We start from the raw sequence: 21,706 nt of genomic DNA, 5'->3' as shown, positions 1-21,706 counted from the left end.
GTGTTAATTATAGAGTTTGGGTAGATTTTTTTTTATTTACTTCTGTTTTTGTTTTGAGAGAGGGTCTTATTATGTTACTCTAGTTCTTGAGCTATGTAGCTCAGGTTAGTATTGAACTTGTAATCTTCTTGTCTCCACCTCCTAAATACAGGGATTACAGGTATGAATCACCATGCCTAGCTAAATAGATTTTTAAAAAAATCAAGTTAAGTGTCTCTCTGTCTCTCTCTGTCTCTGCCTCTCTCTCTGTTTCTCTCTCTCTGTGTGTGTGTGTGTCTGTGTGTGTGTGTCTGTGTGTGTGTGTGTTAACCATGTACATATGTGCTAGGTATAAAACTTAGAGCTAGCCCGGCAGTGGTGGCCCACGCCTTTAATGCAGAGGCAGGTGGATCTCAGTGAGTTTGAGGCCAGCCTGGTCTACAAAGCAAGTTTCAGGACAGCCACGGCTGTTACACAGATAAGCTCTGTCTTGAAAAAACAATATAAAACAAAACAAAAACTTAGAGCTAAGTATATGCTAAGAAGATACTTCATATCAAGCCTGTATTCTTAGCCCTAGTGTACTAAGAATGTTTTTTATTATTAAAAGGCATTGATCAAATGCTTTTTCTGCATCTGTTGATATGATATGAATTTTCTTTAAATTATTGTTGGTATGCTAGATTATATTGATTTTTCAAGGGTTGAGTCAGGCTTGTATACTTCAGATAAATTCCATTTAGTCATGTTATGATTCTTTTTATGAGTTATTGGGTTCAGCGTGCTAATAATTTTGTGGCCTTTTGAATTTTTGTTCATGAGGGATACTGGTCTATAGTTTTCTTGCAATGTTTTTGTCTAGTTTTGGTGTTAGAACAATCTGGTGCCGTAGAATGAGTTAGGAAGCATTTCTTTTACTTCTGTCTCTGGAAGAGGTTGTAAAAAACTGTTATGATTTCTTCCTTCAGTATTTAGTGGAGTTTACCTGAATGCCCTCTGTGCCTGGTACTTTCTGCTTTGGAAAATTAACTGTTCAATGTCATGCTGTCCATTTCTTATTGTGTGAGTTTTTATCAGATTGTATCTCTCAAGAAATTAATTGGTTATTTCATTTAGATGATCAAATTTGTGGATATACTATTCCTTTTTATTCTTTTTGTATGTATATGTGTGCATATGTGGTGTATCTGTGTGTTTATGTGTGTGCACATGTATACATAGGACCCAGAGGTTGACATCAGGTAGTTTCCTCTGTTGTACTTCCCCTTATTTTTTGAGTTATACTTGAGATTCTTTCTCTCTGTCTCTACCTCCCTTCCTCTCTTCTTTTCTTGCTCTCTCCCCAAACATATATTTATTAAGGAAAGATAAGAAAAAAATCCTGAGAGTGGGAAGGGCTCCATGGAAGTAATACCTGAGGCAGTGTCTTACCCAATTTGGATCCCACTAATTTGGCTAGACTTGCTGGCCAGCAAGTTCCAGTGTCCTACCTGTCACAGCCTCCCAAGCTGTGAGATTATAGGCAGATGCTACCACACCTGGCTTTTACATGTGTGCTGGGGATCCAAACTCAAGTCCTCAGTCTTGCATGGCTACGCATTTTGTCAGCTGAACCATCATTCAAGCCATAACTCAAGCTTGGTGGCAAAAACTTCTTTACTACTGAACTGTCTCACTGGCCCTCAAAATACTTTGTTACTTTTCCAATGATTTCTTGGAGTATGTATTTGTTCCTATCTTTTTTATTTTGTAAATTAGCATACAAAGTAATATGTTTCACTATGTAATTTCTCTTTGTTGATCCTCCTCCCTACCTCTTTCCCCCATTCCCATCTCCTTCCCTTATAGTCTTTGTATACTCAGTAGTTCTGCCTTAATATTCTATTGCCTTCCTCCTTTTCCTCAAAACCTTTCATGACTTGTGCCCACACTCATATCTACATATATACATACAAATATATAAATTAAAAATTAAGATCTGTGTATGAAAAAGAACATATAGTATTTGTCTTCTCAAGTCTAGGTTTCTCAATATATTATTTGCTTGTCTTTATTTTTTTAATTTTGTCTTGTTTTGTTTTGTTTTTCAATACAGGGTTTCTCTGTGTAACAGCCCTAGCTGTCCTGGAACTAGGTCTGTAGACCAGGCTGGCCTGGAACTCACAAAGAGTGACTGCACCACCACCTCCCAGCCAGTTGCTTGTCTTGTTGCTGAAGCAAATACTTTAACCAAAGCAGTTTAAGGAAGAAAGAATTTAATTTATTTTGGATTACAATTGTAATCTGTCATAGCAGGAGTTAGTCATGGAGACAGTATCTGGTCACATTGTATCCACAGTCTGTGTTTACCAGAGTTGGGGATTATGGAGAATAGCAGTTTGCACTGTGATTCTACTTCTCTGATAGACCAAAGAATTATTAGTTTTTCACTTGTTCAGCTTTTTACTTGTTAGGATCGAAAGATGCTCTGAACCCCTTAGATGCTAGATCACAAACCAGAAATGCCAATCATTTTGGTTTGTGAATAGAAGAAATATAGTTTAGACCTGGTGTAATAGCACATGCCTGTAATCCCAGATGCTGGAAGACTGAATGAGCAGGATCACAGGATTTTACCATTTCCAGACCAGCTTGGGTAACATAACAAGACTTCATCTCAGAAAAGAAAATAAGTCAGGGCTGGTGATCTAGCTTGGTTGTTAGAATGCTTACCTAGTATGCATAAAGTCCTAGGTTCATTTCCGAACACTACATAAACTGAGTGTGATTGTGCAAGGTTATAATCACAGCATTTAGGGAGGTGAAGGCAGGAAGACCAGAAGAAGTTCAAGAGCATCCTCATTGTACATGTAATTAATGTGAGGTCCTATTAGAGTAGATCGGGTTTCAAATCCATGTGAAAGAGAAAATTGGACACAGATACACACTTAGGGAGAACACCATGGGAAGGTTGGCTCTATGCTGCCACTAGCTAAGGAGTATCAGTCACATGGCTAGCAAACCACCAGAAAACAGGCTAGAGAAGCTTGGAAAATATTCCTGATATCCTTAAACATTTTTTAAAATTAAATTTATATGTGATGGGTTTGTACACATGAGTACAGTACGCTCAGAGGCCAGCAGGTGGCATGGGATCCCCTGAAGTTGGAGTTATAAGGTGGTTGGTTGTGAGTGCTGGGAACTGAACTCAAGTCCTCTATAAGAGCTGAAGAACTCTTAACCACTGAGCCATCCTTTGGAAGGGAGCAACCAGCTGAGTATGGTGGCACTGTCCATTTGTGAGGTATCTCATTACATCCTAATAAAAATTTGGGACTAGATAAGATTGCGAATAGTAGGAATAATGTTAGTAAGAACTTTTATAGAACTGTATGATTGTATTAATTTTTTTTTAAAAGTTTCCTTGCTTTATTAAGAACTCAAGTTATCCTTGTGGGGTACCATTAGAGTCCCCAAAACCATGGAGAATGCAATTAACCATGCAACTGACACAGGACCAGACCTACTAAATTACTTCTGGGATTTCTCCGGCGCTAGGAACTGGTCCTTTAAAGTTGGTTGAGCTCCAGGCGTTGGTGGTACACATCTTTAATCCCAGCACTTGGGAGGCAGGCAGATCTCTGTGAGTTCAAAGCCAGCCTGGTCCACAGAGCAAGTTCCAGGACAGGCTCCAAAGCAATACAGAGAACCCTGTCTCGAAAAACCAAAAGAAAAAAGGAAAGAAAGAAAGTTGATTGAGCGTTTAATCCATCTTTACATATAACTACTACCATCTAGGAATAGATAACAGATCTGCCTTTGCTAATTCTTAAGCATAGTTCCCAAGAAGGCTGTGGAACCTAATAAAGAACATACAAGACACAGCCAAATGTAGTTAGTGCTTGTAATCCTAGCCCTTAGGAGGCATTCTTAGGAAGACTTTTAAGATCAAGACCAGCCTGGGCTATATAGTTCTAGGAGTAGAAAGAAAGAAGAGAAGAAAACCAAACATTACATATTACGGGAGAGAAATGGCCAAGAATAAGAGAAGATGGAGCTCTAATTTAAAACTCCATCTTTAGCGAAGAGTGATCTGTAACAGCTTCAGTTTCAAGAGCAACATCATTTAGTGTTGTATTAGCAACATCTCTCTCTCTCTCTCTCTCTCTCTCTCTCTCTCTGTTATGTTCTTCCCCAAAGTCTAAACAGTTTTTAGCCATTGTTTCCAAAGGACCTTGGGGCCATAAGTGATGATGAGATTGTCTTTGGTATGTTTTACAGATGTGAAAATGTAATTTCCATTAGTATAAAGTTGATACTCATGAAGATGTAAAATAATATATTTTTTGGCACATCTCATTTCTGAGTTCCTTAAATAGAAAATGAAGAAGACTATACATCCTGAAACTTACCTTGTATTAGTTGGGGATTATTTTTACCTGTAAGTATCTAACAATAGCTTAAAATTGTCTGAGTGTTTATAACACAATGAATCCAGAAATAGGAGTTTGAGCACCTAAGGAAGTATTAAATATTTCCATTCTTTCCCCTCTCTGCTGAATCATTTTTAACATTTACTTGTTAATACTCCTGCTTATTGCCTCACTGTCAGAGAATGAGAAAGTGTGGTCCCAAGACTGCCTTTTTATGAGGGAGACAAAGTCTTGCCCAGAAATACTATCTCCCATTCTACCCCACTGAAGTTGTGTGTGGGAGACAGGGAAAGTGAATATCTAGCTTTTCAACCTTTATAGAAGAGGCAAACAAAAAAGAAAGGTTCAGAAGGGGTCAAGAGACAAATTATATTTTCCTTGAACCTGTGGTCTTACCTTTGCCATACCCCCAAGCAATCCAGTTATGCAAGGCATTGTTTGACAGTAGTTCATTGGGCACAGACTTAGGTTTTACTGAAAAATATAACAATGTTATTAAAAGGAGAATGGAGAGCCAGGTGTGGTAGCACACACCTTTAGTCCTAGTACATAGAGAAACCTTATCTTAGAAGAAGAAGAAGAAGAAGAAGAAGAAGAAGAAGAAGAAGAAGAAGAAGAAGAAGAAGAAGAAGAAGAAGAAGAAGAAGAAGAAGAAGAAGAAAAAAAAAAAAAAAAAACAGCACCAACAATAACAACCACAGAAAACCTGCGCTCAAAGGTTCTCTTAGCTGTCAAAGTCTTTTCCTTCTTCTTATCACGTAACCTTCTCAAACAGAAAGTCCCTTCACCTGTAGACAAATGAATTTACCATAGGTGTTTACGTGGGGCTGTTCCCTCTAGTTTTTTCCTCCTTCATTTCTCTTTGAATATTTTGGGAAGGAGTTTCCTGTCCATATTTTTCCTCTATAAATTACCTTGCTCACAAAGCCACATATAAGCAACTGCTGCTATGGTTGTATTTATTTGTTGAATAATCCTGTCCTTTGAAATGATTCATTCAAAAGCCATGAAGCATTCAGAGCAGGATGTATGACTCACTTTGCAAACAGCATCTTGAAGAGAAAGCAGGCATCTCAGAGTGACTGAGGTGAAAATGAAAGCCATCCTGGCTTCAAGGTGTCTGTATGTGTATGTATTCAGTCACTTCCTTTCCCTTCCTTTCCATGTTTTCACAAACTGGCCATATGCATTGGGATACGAAGCACTTCAGCAAGGATGAGAAGCCCTGTCAAAATCATGCTCTAAAAAAGAGCAGTGTGCCTTCTGCTCAGTGCTTGCTCTCCAGTTTCTCAGGGTTTCCATAGATTTTCTTACCACTTTCTTTTACCAAAATGTTCCCATTTGAAGATACTGTAATAAAATAGAGCTCTTCTGTCCATTTAGTACCACCAAACCTAGAAACTTCAGAGAAAGAGATAGTTAGATTTTAGTACAAGTGATTTTTCAGATCATTACAAATGAAACTTAATTCATTGTATTATCCGTGATGGTTTATGTATTCAGGGTTCAAAAAATTTCCTAATTACAAAAGAGCTGTGATTGTCCTCTCCCTTCAGTCTGCTCTTCCAGAATAAGGCATAGTGTAGGTCTGGTGTCAAAGGCTACAACCCCATCTATTATTCAAGAGGTAGAGGCAGGAGGATTACCAGTTTTAGTCTGGATTACAGAGCAATTCAGGACTAGCCTGGACAATTTATTGGAACCTAACTAAAAAGCAAAAGGGGCTGGCAAGATGGTTTATCAATTGAAAGCGTTTTCTGTTCACACCTGGATCCCTGGAACCCATTTAAAAGTAGATGGAGAAAACTGACTCTACAAACTGTTCTCTGACCTCCACAAATCTGCCATAGCACAATGCCCCACCACCACTAATAATAATAATAAAGTCTTAAAGATTAGAAATTAAGAGCCAGGCGTTGGTGGCAAACTCCTTTAATCCCAGCACTTGGGAGGCAGAGGCAGGCGGATCTCTGTGGGTTCGAGGCCAGCCTGGTCTATAGAGCGAGTGCCAGGAAAGGCTCCAAAACAATACAGAGAAACTCTGTCTTAAAAAAAAAAAAAAAAAAAAAAACTTGGTTGAGTATTTAATCCATCTTTACATATAACTACTACCATCTAAGAATAGATAACAGATCTGTCTTTACTAATTCTTAAGCATAGTTTCCAAGAAGGCTGTGGAGCTTAATAAAGAACATACAAGACACAACCAGCCAGATAATGTAGGGCTTTCTTAATGTAGCTCATTAAGAAAGTGCTTCTGGGGCTGGAGAGATGGCTCAGCCATTAAAGGCCAGGCTCACAACCAAAAATAAAAGAAAGTGCTTTTTAGTTGGGCAGTGGCGGCACATATCATTAATCCCAGCACTCAGGAGGCACAGTAAGTTCAAGGCCAGGCTGGTATACAGCACTAGTTCCATGACAGCTAGGGCTGTTACACAAAGAAATCCTGTCTCAAAAAACAAAAACAAAAAGACAGGACTGGAGAAATGGTTCAGCAGTTACCTGTTCTCCTAGAAGGCCAGAGTTTAGTTCTTAGAATCCGTTATTGGACAATTCATAATCACTTGTAATTCCAGCTTCAAGAAATCTAGTGCTTTCTTCTGAACACACACTTTTTTTTCCCCCTTTAAAGAAAAGAACAACAGTCAGATATGGTTTGGGCATAGTGGCATACATGCTTAATTCCAGCACTTGGGAGACAGAGGCAGGCAAATCTCTACAGGTTCAAGGCCAACCTGATATATTGATGTATAGAGCAAATGTCAGGATATTCAGGGCTGTGTAGAGAGACCCTGTCTCAAAACAAAACAGAAACCAGCCACCCTATTAGGTGGTGTAAGCTTGTAGTTCCAGTACTTTGGAAGCTGAGGCATGATGATTGCCACTAGTTCAAGGCCAGCCTTAGCTACATAGTTCATGACCAGCCTGATCTAAAGAACGAGACACTGTCTCAAAAGGGGGTGGGGGATCCAACAAGGTGTAGTGGCACACACCTACAGTTCCAGGATTCAGAATGCTAAGACAAAAAGGTCACGAGTTCAAAGTCAGCCTGAGCTACTTAGTTCTTGTTTCAAGAAAAGAAAAAGGAAAGAAAAAAAAAAAAGGAAGAAACTATTTTCCTTGTCTATTCATTCTGTGTCTACTATCAGTTTTAAGACTGGCCACCTTGCATTTTATGCCTATTATTTTTAATAGTAGTCTTTTGTAAAATTAGAATTTATATATTTTATTTTATGTGCATGAATGTTTTTCTGACATGTGTATATGTGCACCTTGTGCCTGCCTGGTGCTTGCAGAGGTTAGACGAGGAGTTATGGATGGTTAGGATCCAACATGTGGGTAGTAGGAACTGAACCTGGGTCCTCTCCAAGAGCAACAAGTACCCTTAAACACTGTGGATCATCTTTTCATCCACAATATTCCATAAACTGAAAAAGAAAAAGAAAAAACCTTCCCTTTTGCTGTGTGTGTTTTTTTTTTAATCCATTAGAGAAGGAAAAAATCAAAAGCAGCCAAAATTGTTTTGACTCACTTTTTGTTGTTACTAACAAGGTCAACAATGAGAATCCCATTTAATCTGATTTCCTAATTACTATTCCTTCTGTATCCATCTTGCCGGTTTCCCTGCCGTAAGTGTTTGAAGATTACAACATTAATTTGGGAGGTTTTTGCATATAATTTTTTCCTAAGTTTCATATACAAAAACCTATGTTGACAGTTTGTCAAGACAAACTTAAAAATAGCCTTTTTTCTTCTTCCTCTCTTTATTACTCTGGAGTAGAAATTTTTAACTAATTATTTTATGTGTATGAGTGTTTTGCCTCATATGTATCAGTGTACCACATACATGCCTTGGTGCCTGAGGAGATGGTAAACCTCCATGTGGGTGCTGAGACTCAACCCAGGTCCTTTGCAAGAACAAGTGCTCTTAACCACTGAGCCAACTCTTCAGTCCTAGAATTCCTTTGTTTCTTTCTCTTTTTTTGTTTTTGTTTTTTCAAGACAGGATTTCTCTGTGTAGCTCTGGCTATCCTGAAACTCTTTGTGTAGACCAAGCCGGCCTCAAACTCACAGAGATCCCACCTGCCTCTGCCTCCTGAGTGCTGGGATCAAAGGTGTACACCACTATGGCCTGACTAGCCCTAGAATTTCTTAACAGAGACACAAGACATCTGAAGCTAGATAATTTTTGGAGGATGCTGTCCTGTATAGCATACAATATTTATCAACATCCCAGGCCTTTACCCTCTAGAGCTAATTTCATGCCATCAATTGTGACAAGCAAAAATATCTCCAAACATTACTAAATGTTTTTTCTAGGAAATATAATTAGTTGTCAATGGTAGAGAAGCACTGTCATATATGAGCTGCATTTAAAGAAAACAGCTTTAAAAGGAAAGAGTGAAGACTGGTGTATGATTAGAATTCTGTTGGTTGGTTGATTCATTGGTTTTTGCAGTGCTAGGGGTTGAAGCCATGGTCTAGTGTGTGCAAGGGTTTTCACTTGTGCTGCCTGGACCAGCATCAGATCCTGGTCTCATGCCGTCCTCTACTACAGCCTCCCTACTAGCTGGGACTACAGGAGTATGCCATCTTGCCATGGTGTCTTTGGGTATATTATCTAAATCATACATATAAATGATGACTTAGCAGTGAAGATCACATGCTGCTCTTGTAGAGGTTCCTAGTTTGGTTCCCAGGACCCACTTCAGCCAGATCCCAACCACCTGTAACTCCAGCTTCAGGAAGGATCCAAGGCTTCTGGCTTCCACAACCACCTGCACTCACATACACATACTCACACACAGGCATACACACATATACATAGTTAAAAATAAATGTATATATTTTTTAAAGAAAAAATTGCAAGGCAAACCACAAAAGCAATTCACACATGTAATTTTAAGTGTCCTACTGGCAATGTTAAAAGTAAAATAAATTAATTTTAATGTAGTCTCTTAACCCATTATATTCAAAAGAGTATCATTTCAGGAACTGAAGAGATAACTCCATAGTTAAGACCATTGGCTGTTCTTCTAGGGGACCTGGGTTGAATTCCTAGTACCCACATGGCGGGTCATAACCAGTAACAACCATCTGTAACTCCCATTCTAGAGGATCTGATGCCTTCTTCTGGCCTCCGAGGGCACTGCACGCATATGATGCACAGACATACATATATACAGGCAAAATACCTATAGACATAAAATAAGAATAAATACAGTCTTTAAAAACTGAAAAGAGCCGGGTGGTGGTGGCACACGCCTTTAATCCCAGCACTCGGGAGGCAGAGGCAGGCGGATCTCTGTGAGTTCAAGACCAGCGTGGTCTACAGAGCGAGTTCCAGGACAGCCTCCAAAGCTACACAGAGAAACCCTGTCTCGAAAAACAAAACAAAACAAAAAACCTTAAAAGGAGTATAATTTCAACATGTAATCAAGAACTGTAGAGGTTAAGAGTGCATACTGCTGTTGCAGAGGACCCTGTAACTTACACATGTAACCAATATAGAATCACAATACTGTGTATTTCTTTGGTATTATAAATTGAGTAACAATGCATTTGATTCAGATTATTGCAAAGCCAAGCATACACTTGTGATCCCAGAACTCAGGATACTGAGGCAAAGGGCTTGGAAATTTGAAGTCAGCCTGTGCTACACAATGAGACGCTTTCTTTAAAGGAAGAGAGAGAGAGAGAGGGAGGGAGGGAGGGAAGAAGAAAAAGAAAATGTACTATTGCGTAGTACAGCTCAGATCTAAAGGATCTTGGTCTCTGGATGGGGTGCAAATTAGCATATGATGCCCCATTGTTTTTACCAAAAAACTATTTGCATTCATTTACTTGAGCAGGCAAGACTTAAGTCTGTACTTGCACACAGATAATATACTAAGCAAATAAATTGCCTTCCTAAGCCAGCATGACTCAAATTCTTCAGACCCTGTTTTGAACAATATTGGTTCTCTGCTATCTAGAAGGTGTTTATATTTGTACATTTATTGAGAATAATTATCCTACAGTCAGATTGTTTCCTGAGTGGCTATTTACTGAAACTTTAATCAAAAGAACAAAGGAAGGCTACTAAGAATATTAACAATAGTAATAGGGAGTAGATGTTTAAATAATTTTAAAAGAAAATCTTTTGGGGAACTCCCAACTCATTTTAAATTCAATGGAAAAATGAACATTCTTATTAATCCCAGATTTTTTTTTATCACTCAATAATTTTTACTATTCTATTTGAGAAATTGCTTTTAGAAAGATTATTTCCAAAGCTTGAAGTTTAGAATTAAATCCCTGGAACAGGGGGTAGGCCTTGGTTGACAGACTAATCTAAAAAAAATTTTTTTCCAGTGGTGAAGAAAATCCAGGGACTCATGCATGCTAGGCAGATGCTCTACCACAAAGCTATATCCTCTAGCCTGTGGCCTAAAGAATTACTAAAGTATTAGCTTCTAATATATGAAAGGAAATAGGGCTGGAGAAAAGTTCCAGTGGTTAAGAACACTGGCTGCTCTTGCAGAGGATTTCCGTTCCCAACACTCATGTGGCAGTTCACAGCCATCTATAACTCCAATTCCAGGGTATCCAAAGCCCTCTTCTGGCCTCCAGGAATACCAAAGACACACGTGATAAACATACATGCATGTAGCCAAACACTCATGCACATAAAAATAAAAAAAATTTAAACTTTCTGGAAAAATGAAAGGGCCTGGAAAGATGGCTCATTTGTTAAGAGCACTGGCTGCTCTTGCAGAGGACTCAGGTTCAGTTCCCAGAACTCAACATGGCTGTTTACAGCCATCTGTAGTTTCAGTACCAGGGTATATAACGCCACTTTCTGGCCTCTGCAGGCATCACCCATGCATATGGTGCACAGACAAACATGCAGGCAAAATACCCACATGCATGAAAAGTAAGTAATTAGAAATGAGAGAAGATAAAAGGATGATGATGATGATGATTTAGACAGGCTTTCACTATGCAGCCCCAGCTGGCCTGGAACTTGATAAGTAGGCCAGGCTGGATTCAGACTCACAGGGATCCATTCTCCTTTGATTCCCAGATGCAGGGATTAAAGGCTTGCACCACTGTGCTCAACTAAGGAATATTTAAAATAGTATCCAGGCCAGGCAGTAGTGGCACATGCCTTTAATCCCAGTGCTGGGAAGACAAAGGCAGGCAGTCTCCACGAGATGGAGGCCAACCTGGTCTCATCACAAGTTCCAGGGCAGCCAGAAGTACACACTGAGAACCTGTCTCAAAAAAAAAAAAAAAAAAAAATTAAAACAATGGCCAGATTGACTCTCACTTTCAAGAAGCTTCAGTGAGCTGCTGCTCTGTCCTTACCATAATTGACAACAACTATATCAGAAACAGCAGAAGGCAGAAGGTAGGTAATCAGAGTCAAGACCAGGCTAGTTCCCTGCTTCTTAAAATTAACCCTGTAGATTCCTCTTCCTGAATTGTACTATATTTTGTTATGTCATGGGGTTTTGCTTTTTTTTTTTTTTTTTTTTAACTCTTTCAGTAGTTTGGTGAAGGCCACAAACCCTCTCTCAGGGTCTGTAAGTTAAGTGTTTTCATCATAGCAGGGGGATCTGTTTTGGCTTGCAGTGTCAGAAGTTCCAGTCCTTGGTCAGCTGATCCCATCACTGTGCATCTACAGTGAGGTAGAGCATCATATCGGAGAAGACATGGTGAAGGGCACCATAGGGTAAAGCTGTTCTCCTCAACCATTGCTGGGAGACAGAAAGACAGAGGTGTGTGACAAAATAGAGTCCAGTGACATGATTCCTTTCTCCAATGAAGCCTTACTGCTGATAGTTTCAGTCACTTCCCAGAAATGCCATCAAATTATGAATCCGTCAGTGGATTAATTCACTGATTAAGTCAGAGCCTCTTCCTTTACTGCATTTATGAGCCTGCTAGAGAGATATTTCATATCCAAACTATGCACAGAATAATGTTTGTTTGTTTTTGCTTTTTTCAAGATGGTGTCTCACTATGTAGACCAAGCTGGCCTTGAACTCATACCAATATGTCTGCCTTTGCCTCTGAAGTGCTAATACTAAACTCAAACACCGCCACACTGAGCTCAAAGTAATGTTTTTACATTCATAGTATAAAATACATAGAGGAGTGTATAGTACTTTAAAGTCCTTTTCCTAGCTTACACAAGGCTCTGAGTTTTATCTCCAGTCCAACACACACACACACACACACACACACACACAGGTAGGAGAAGCAAGGGAGGGTATGAGAGAGAACTGAAAAATCTTAAGCCAAAACAAAATCTGAAAGAAATTTAAAATCTTTTTGTTGTTGTTTGTTTTTGTTTTTGTTTTGTTTTGTTTTGTTTTTTCCAGATAGGGGTTCTCTGTGGCTTTGGAGGCTGTCCTGGAACTGGCTCTTGTAGACCACTCACAGAGATCCGCCTGCCTCTGCCTTCCAAATGCTAGGATTAAAAGCATGTGCCATCACCACCGGGCTCTCTCAACTTCTTTGGAGTGAAAGGAAGAGGATTTCTAATAGAAGAGGACTGCTTAGTTAAGAGTTACTCTTCTATAATCCCAGCACTTAGGAGGCAGAGGCAGGCGGATCTCTGTGAGTTCGAGGCCAGCCTGGTCTCCAGAGTGAGTGCCAGGACAGCCTCCAAAGCCACAGAGAAACCCTGTCTTGGGGGGAAAAAAAAAAGATGGCTCAGAGGTTAAGAGCAGTCTTCCAGAGGTCCTGAGTTCCATTTCCAGCAACCAGATGGTGGCTCACAACCATCTATAATGAGGTCTGATGGCCTCTGTTGGTATATTGGAATGCATGTAGGCAGAACACTATATACATAATAAATAAATCTTTAAAAAAAAAAAAAACTGCCCCTCCAGGTTCTAGAACACTGTGCAATTTTTTTTCAAGTAGACTACGTGAAATTTCCTTTTTTTTTTTTTTTTTTTTTTTTTTTTTTTTTTTTTTTTTGGACAGGGTCTCACTAGCTGGCCTACAACTTGCATGAAGACCAAACTGACTTCCATCTCACAGAGATATGTTTGCCTCTATTGCCTCCTGAGTGCTGTGATCAAAAGTGTGCACCACCACACCCAGCTTATAAAAATACTTTTAAAATGATTATTATAGGGAGGCAGCAGAGGCAGGTGGATCTCTGTGAATTTGAGGCCAGCCTGGTCTCCAGAGCGAGTGCCAGGACAAGAATGATTATTATAGTAGAACATTACTAGAACCTATAAGCCTATTTAATGTTATTCGTCATATCCATCATAGAAGAATGTTGCTGTCTCCATTGCCAACTAAGTTTGACTGCTTTTCTTTTTCAAATACATGGCAGATCCAGATCCTTACAGTGACTTTTTTTAACCCAGTTAACAGACTATTTCTCACCTACCCTATCCCTTAGGGGTAAATCTATATTTGAAAAAGCTGGTGCACAGAGCTTCTTTAGGGAACTTTCTGTGTCCATTTTGTCCTAGATCTCTTACTTGAACCATGCTCCTCAGGCCTGTTTGCTTTACTGGAAAGGATCTTAGGTCTTAATGCTGAGTTTAGGTATAAATTGGGTAAAGAGGCAGGCTCCGAGGTTAAGAGCACTGGCTGTTTTTCCAGAGGACTCCAGTTCAATTCTCAGCATTCCCATGGCAGCTCACAACTGTCTGTAACTCCAGTTCCAGCACATCTGACACTCTTAATGCCCTTTTTACCTTCTTCTGACTTCTGTGGATACCAGGCATACGCATGATATACACACCTGAATACAAAAACAAAATACAGCCATACAAATAAAATTTTAAAAAGCTTTAAAATTTGGGTAAAATGAGGGAGACAAGACCAGTTTGATGATGTTACCTGACCATATGGGAGCTAGGATGGGACCAATTCCTTTGTGTTTGTTTTGTAAAGGGCCATGTGAAAAGGGCTATAGGTATGCTATTTAGTGGTAAGTTATATGTCTAATGAAAAAGGTAAAAACAAGAGACTAAGCAATCATTGTTTTTAGAAACAAGACAACTAGAACCATGTTTCAGAGCCTTTATGCTAAGGGGCTGTGTAAACCTGCATCGTCCAGCCGTTTCTGTGGCATGGATTTTCAAATGAAAGAACAGGGCCAGTGGCCTCAAAGGGACTTTGAATTACTGCTATTCATCTGTTCCTTTCACCTCCTCCTTTTAAAGGAGTAGCAACATAAATTATTGTCCAGTAACCTTGTTTTAGTCATAAACTGGGGTAGACTTTGCCTTACCTCTTTCTTGTTCTTTCACTGAAACCTCTACACAAGAGTCTGTAATGTCTCCTTTTCTCTCATCCTGCCTACAGGCTCCTCTCTACCTTTTTTTTTTTTTTTTTTTTTTTTTTTGCTTGCACTTTTATTTTGTCATTATACAGCCAGCATTGTACTGGCCCCTTTATGGCTGCTGGAGCCTAGGCAGACTGCCTGATGAAGGAAGACAGCATTTGGCCAATGGGGCTGGTGTGTGCCATTATTGCTGGCCATTGGGCCTCTGTCATCCACAGTTCCATCCTGGCTCATTAAAACTGTGAGCCAAATAGCCGCAAAGGCGCCTGCTGCAGCACTGTGGGGGCCAGGAAGTTAAATGGTTCTCCTAATCCTGCATAATTTATCTCCCTGTTAGTCTGCTCATAAAATACTCCAATTCAGCCCCACCACAGAGAGTTCTGAAATTTCCTGTTTTTGTGATGACCACTGAATTCCCAGTCTTTCTCTTATTTTCTCTTTATTGTTAATATTAAAAGTTGTTTTGCTCTTATTCACAAGTTTACCTTAATGTTTTTTTATGCCTAGACTGTACCTTAGCAACAACAATCTGTCCACTCCCCTAGTTTGTACCTAATGATACAAAACAGTTGGTGCTGTGGTCTCTCTCTTCTCTCTTCCCTGCCTTCATTGCCATTATTTTTCATCTTTTCTATCATTTTCATCATTTTTCTTCTTTTATTTTTCCATTCCCTCTTTCCAGGGAACAGTGTCATTGTAACATGTTTCTGTTTGGTAGGTCCTTTTGAAAGAGCACTGAATGGAAGAAGGGTTGGTTTGGTTTTTTGTTGTTATTGTTTTTTCCCTTCCTTTCTTCACATCTCCATTTCTGTTTCATTTCAGAGATTTACAAATGAGGACCACCTGGCAGTTCATAAACACAAGCATGAGATGACATTGAAATTTGGCCCAGCCCGAACTGACTCCGTCATCATTGCAGGTATTTGCTGCCCCTGAAAGTCACAATCTTTGCTATCACCAAGCAGTTAAGATTAACTCCAGGACGCAGATGTCCTGGGAGCTGCACCCCTTTCTCCTGTCAAGACCCCTTTTGTGATCTGCATTTAATCAAGAATAGGCAGAACTAACAGACCCCTGGTTCCTACTGCACCTCCATTCTATTTTTAATAGTGTACTTGTAGCTACTTCTGTAGCTTCTGAAGACAGGTGTTGTGAGATCTTGTCTCCACTTTTTTCAGTCTATTCTCTCCTTGCCTTCTATTTATTAAGATTTTGGAAGAGCTACAAACAAAAAAATACTGTTGACATTTCTTCTTACCCACTGTAGAAGAGGTGAACAAAAGAAAGCAAAAAAGCTCTTTTAGCCTGGCTACTTCTCTTCCATTGGGTATCAGTTTTCCTCTAGCAAGCAGATTATCCGTTCAGAAATCAACTTCCCTTGTGAACTCAGACAACATTGAAGGTGCTTTTCCAAAACACAAAGAAGACATTTAGTCATTGGGATTTTCCTAAACCAATTTGGGTAACCTGGAACCTCTTACCAATTGCAAATATCGTTTGCACCATACTCAAGAGAGCATTCTTAGCACTTGTTTCCAAGCCCTGCAGTAGTTCTTCTGTGCAGTTTACAGCTAGATAGATGTGCAGAGTGGGCTTTTTCTTTGGATGCTCTAAGAGCTTCTAATTTAACCTACGCTAAACAGATTTAACTTAATATTTAATTAGTAATGTATTTAGTTGATGGTCATTACATCAATTAATAAACTAATTAAGTTGTAATTTTAATTACTACTTGCAAAAATGTTACTTTCGACATGGAAAAGGAAACAAAACCTCCTCTCCCTGTTAATGCATATGATGAAAAAGACTTGGCCTTTTATGTCTCCTACTCCTTATTAATTCAGCATGTATTGAGTATCTACTGATTTACTGTGTGGCTAGTCACTTTTCTAGGAGTTTATAGATTTGTGACTTGTAATCCCTGGGAAAAGGATATGAGCAGGGACAATATCAATGATTTTTTTAAAGACAGGGTCTCACTATATAGCCTTGGCTAGCTTTGAATTCAATATGTAGACCAGGTTAGCCTGGAACTTACAGAGAGCCACCTGCCTCTGCCTCCTGAGTGCAGCTATTAAAGGCATGCACCACCACACCCTGCTTTATTTATTTTATATTATGAGGTCAGGGAGTGTCTATGAGTGCAGGTGTCTGTGGAAGCCAGATCCCCTGGAGCTAGAGTTACAGTTGGTTATGAGCTGCCTGCTATGGGTTTAGGGAACCAAACTGGGGTCTTCTTGAAGAGCAGTATTCACTCTTAACTGCTGAGTCACCTAGCCATCCACCCCTTTTTGAGACTGGATCTCACTGTAGAGCCCAGGCTCACCTGGAATTTGAAATTGTCTTCATTTACTTCCTGGAAGCTGGAATTGTAAGTGTGAGCCACTGTGTTTGACAGAGAAAGTGTTTTTTACTCCTTGCATTCAGTTCTGGAGTGTTCAAAACCAGTGCATAGGTCTTTAACTTTCCTATGTAGGCAGGTGATTGTATCTCCCATTAAAGACACAGTATAGGTATGCCAAAATATCCCAACCCCTTGATTGGATTGGGATACCTTGAGTTAGCTATAATTCAGATCTTCATTGCAGTGACTGAACATGCCTCCTAAAGCAGCCCTTCCTCTCTGTTACTCACTGTTCTAGTCCTTCCATTTAACAGACAGCATTCTATCACTGAACAAAGATTGAGAAAAATCAACTTGTAAATAGAAAAAGTTTGAGCAAGGTGTGGTGGTGCATGCTTGTAATCTGAGCACTTGGGGAGTAGAGGCAAGAAAAAGTTCTAGACCATACTCAGCTACATAGCAAGTTAAAGACTAGCCTGGGCTGTATCAGATGATCTCAAAAAGAAGAAAGAGAGCCAGGCATTGGTGGCACACACCTTTAATCCCAGCACTCGGGAGGCAGAGGCAGGTAGATCTCTGTGAGTTCGAGGCCAGCCTGGTCTACAGAGCGAGCTCCAGGACAGGCTCCAAAGCCACAGAGAAACCCTGTCTCAAAAAAAAAAAAAAAAAAAAACACAAAAGAAGAGAAAGAAAATGAGAGACAGAGAGATGGGGACTACTTTCGCTTAGTTTTGGAAGCTTCTGTCCATGGTCAGTTGTCATATTATAGTGGTGAATGTGTGGAAGAAAAAGCTATTCTCCTCCTGGCTAGGACACCAAAGAAAAAAACAGCAAAAGCCCATAGTTCTCTTCAAGGAAATGCTCCTAATGACCTAAAATTACCCCATTGGGTTCTAGCTCTTACAGGTCCCTTACCACCAAGGACTGGGGAGCCAGAATTTCACTAATGGGTATTTGGGTGGCATTCAAACCGTAGTAATCTTCTTCTTTGCACCAATCCCGTTATGTTTGTATTCATTCTTCTCCATCTTGCAAGCTTTTAAAAAGCTAGTCTTTTTATTCTGTTCTTATGGTCACAATCTCTCATTATGTTTTCTCTTTAAGGTTAACTTATATCTGGCTTTTCAGACTTTCCATATACTAGCCCTATGGTACTTACCCAATTTTATATGCAAGTTACATGCATAAAATGCCTATCTTTTCACCTAAACATACTGTTTTTTCCTAATCTGTATGTGATGACCATTCCCTGCCTTTCTCTATGCCTTCACCAGCATTATTACTCTTAGCTCTTAAAATTTCTCTTTTCTCTACAGTTCCAAACCATTTTCCAAGGATCTCAAGTCCTGCTTGAAATCTTTCCAAACAACCCTAGTAGTGAAATTAATGTGTACTTACTTTTATAATAATTTTATTCTGCATCTCGCCAGGTGTTGGTGGCACATGCCTTTAATCCCAGCACTCAAGAGGCAGAAGTAGGCGGATCTCTGTGAGTTTGACGCCAGCCTGGTCTACAGAGCGAGCTCCAGGACAGGCTCCAAAGCTACGCAGAGAAACCCTGTCTTGAATAATAATAATAATAATAATAATAATAATAAATAACTTTATTCTGCATCTCAAATAGCACTTATTTTTGTACAATGTGGTGCTATCTACATTTATTAGTTTTATTTCCTTAACTAAAAAGCATTCTCCTAATTCTCTGTAGAAAGATCCATGTCTTATGTTTGGCTTATACTCTTATCTCCTTTCTAGATTTGCATCCAAGTTCATGATTGTAACATTAAAACATACAGAAGTATTCACTAAACACTTGGGAATCATCAGAACAGACTAGATTTGTTTATATATTTTCAGATTGTTTGTTCAGAAACCAGAAGCAGTTGAAGGTTAGAAACCACCGGGAAGAGCCACCTGGAAGATGAAGAATTAGGTTTAGTACAGGGGAAATTTTCTTTTTTTTTTTTTGTTTTTGTTTTTGTTTTGTTTTGTTTTGTCATTTTGTTGTTTGTTTGCTTGCTTGCTTGTTTGTTTTTTAAGACTGGGTTTCTCTGTGTAGCTTTGGCTGTCCTGGAACTTGCTATGTAGACCAAGCTGGCCTCAAACTCAGAGATCTGAGTCACCTGCCTCTGCCTCCTCTGCTAGGATTAAAGGTGTGTAACACCACCACCCGGCCAGGGGAGATTTTAAAATTAAACAAAGAAATGAACATGGGCAGCACGATATAAGAGAAGTTTGTATGACTCAGACCAGAAGTCTCAAAGCTCTTCTTCTGTCATCACTGTATCTTTAGTTGCCCCTTCTGTCCCACTTGAGTTGTGATTTATGTGAGTACCCTTACTGAGGATGATACCACCTCTCCTAGTGTGACAAGCAGCTTTATCTTTAGCCAGCCAAAGCAACCAAAGAACCTTTTAGAACTGTTTGAGGAGGTAGTGGTAATTTTTCTAAACACTTTGATTCAGAAGAGGTTTTATTTAAGTTTTAAAAAGAAAAATGTTTCCATGGAATATCACTCCTAACTATTTGCAATTAATCATGCTAAAAGGAAAAATTTTAACCCCCATATCTTCCTTTAAAATATAATTGAAACATTATTCTATCAGTCAGTCTAATTGATTGGAAGAGGAGATGAATTCTTGAGGTGATAAGCACATCAAAGAAAACCATCATAATAGAATTAGTGGCCAAGGGAACAAGACTCAACTTTAGAAAGCAGGGGAGAGACAGACAAGCTAAGATCTGAAGTTTCAGTTCCTTGAAAAGTTCCTATAGTTTATGAAGAACTATGAAAAGTTCTTATACCTCCTTAAGAACAATGAAGCTAGTCTTTGTGACACATTCCTGTAATCCCAGCACTTGGGAGGTAGAGGCAAGAAGACTGTAAATTCCAGGATAACCTGGGCTTTTCTCCAAAAAAAGAAAAGAAAAAGCAGAGGCAGTGTGTTGAGAAAAAGTTTTGCACAGCCCCTGTGGGGATATTTTGACCAGCAAATCTAAACCAAATAGCCTGATTTCCGGAATTTGTTCTGGGCCCATGTCTCTGTGAAATAAGTGCTATTGTTTGTAATTTCCTTTTGTAACTCATGATATTACTGTCTTGTTCCCCAGTCCCTAGATTTGCTTAGAATGGCTTCAGAAAGGAACAGACTTTGATGAAAGGCAGGCACCATTCCTTATTAGGTAGCTTGAGTGAGCAAACTGAGCAATCTGATCCTTAGTTTGTCCTCTCTGTCAGATTTTAACACCCATCTGTTTCTTTTTTCTTTCTTCGTTTTTATTTTTTTTATTTTTATTTTTTATTTATTTTATTTTGGTTTTTTGAGACAGAGTTTCTCTGTGTAGCTTTGAAGCCTGTCCTGGAACTAGCTCTTATAGACTGGATTAATCTCAATTTCATCAGAGATCTGCTGCCTCTACCTCCCAAGTACTGGGATTAAAGACGTGTGCCACCACTGTCTGGCACACCCATCTGTTTATATCTACTCCCTGCAGACCTGGCAGAGTGTGTATTTAGAAGGGAAACATTGCTTAACTAATTTTTAAACCTAGAGGTTTCGTGAATCTTTGCTTTCATAAATGGTCTGTTTTATTGGGTTTGTGTTTTCATTGGGGGTGAAAGATGTAAGTCCAGCACTGAGAGAAGGTGGGTTTGTAACTAGTCACACAGAACATTGTTCTGTCTTCCCCTGCTGGCCCTGAGACAGCACAATACAGACACTCTCTGGTAGACTAGAACCATCGTCCATCCATTAAAACTCCCAAAAAGCCCATTTACCCTAGCATAGACTTTCCATGTTCAAACAGAAGAATAAAAATACAATCCCAGTGCATTCTTGTTTTAATCTTATATTAAAACTAAAACACATTTTCTTTTCTTTTTATGTCTACAGATCAAACACCTACTCCAACTAGATTCCTGAAGAACTGTGAGGAGGTGGGGCTCTTCAATGAACTAGCTAGTTCCTTTGAACATGAATTTAAGAAAGCTGCAGATGAAGATGAAAAAAAGGTAAGTGTGACTAAAAAAACTGGTAGTGGTTAGACATAGGCTATTTTCATTGTGCCTTGAGATAATTTATTTGCTTGTCTGGTTAAAATCCCAAATCATGGATTAGTTCTATAAAATCAGATAGTGCTCAGTAATCCTAGTCCTTCATCCAGGTCTTTTAGGGGCAAGGGTGAAATGGGTCTCACCACATAAATGGGGATAGCCTAGCTTAACCTCGAGCTCATGGTGATCCCCTTTCTTCATTGTATTGAAGCCTGGACTGACAAGCCTGTGCTACCACATCAAACACCCAGCATCAGGTAGAGGTCTAGCTGTGGTTGCTGGGTTTTTAACTCAGATCATATTTAGTTTTCTGATAGTCCCCTCAGTAATCTATTTGTTTCCCTTTTAAATATGTGGAAAAAGTTAAAAGAATATGGGGGGGGGGCTTCTGAGAGATGGCTCAGTGGTTAAAAGTGTTTGTTGCTCTTACAGAGGACCCAAGTTCAGTTCCCAACACCCATGCTGGTAACTCACAACCACTCCAGGAGATCTGACGCACACTTCTGGCTTCCTGTGGCACAAATATACACATGTTGTTCACATAAATAGTAATAAAAGTTGTGAAGACTATGAATTGGGAGGTTGAGGCAGAGGATTACAGAAGATTCAAGGTC

General features: G+C 39.4%; 1 protein-coding gene across 5 annotated transcripts in view; it reads left to right on the top strand.

The window, feature by feature from the left end:
• LOC100764874 (cyclic AMP-dependent transcription factor ATF-7) overlaps positions 1-21,706 on the top strand; it is an 85,923-nt gene that overhangs the window by 41,506 nt on the left and 22,711 nt on the right. For all 5 annotated transcript variants that reach the window (XM_027396711.2, XM_027396715.2, XM_027396716.2 and 2 more), the window contains 2 exons: positions 15,517-15,613; positions 20,932-21,050. In XM_027396711.2, the coding sequence (XP_027252512.1) occupies positions 15,517-15,613; positions 20,932-21,050 (216 nt within the window). The remainder of the gene's footprint in view (positions 1-15,516; positions 15,614-20,931; positions 21,051-21,706) is intronic.

The sequence above is a fragment of the Cricetulus griseus genome, chromosome 2 (genome assembly GCF_003668045.3).
Source record: "Cricetulus griseus strain 17A/GY chromosome 2, alternate assembly CriGri-PICRH-1.0, whole genome shotgun sequence".
Classification (NCBI taxonomy): domain Eukaryota; kingdom Metazoa; phylum Chordata; class Mammalia; order Rodentia; family Cricetidae; genus Cricetulus; species Cricetulus griseus.
This window is presented reverse-complemented; position numbering and strand designations above follow the sequence as displayed.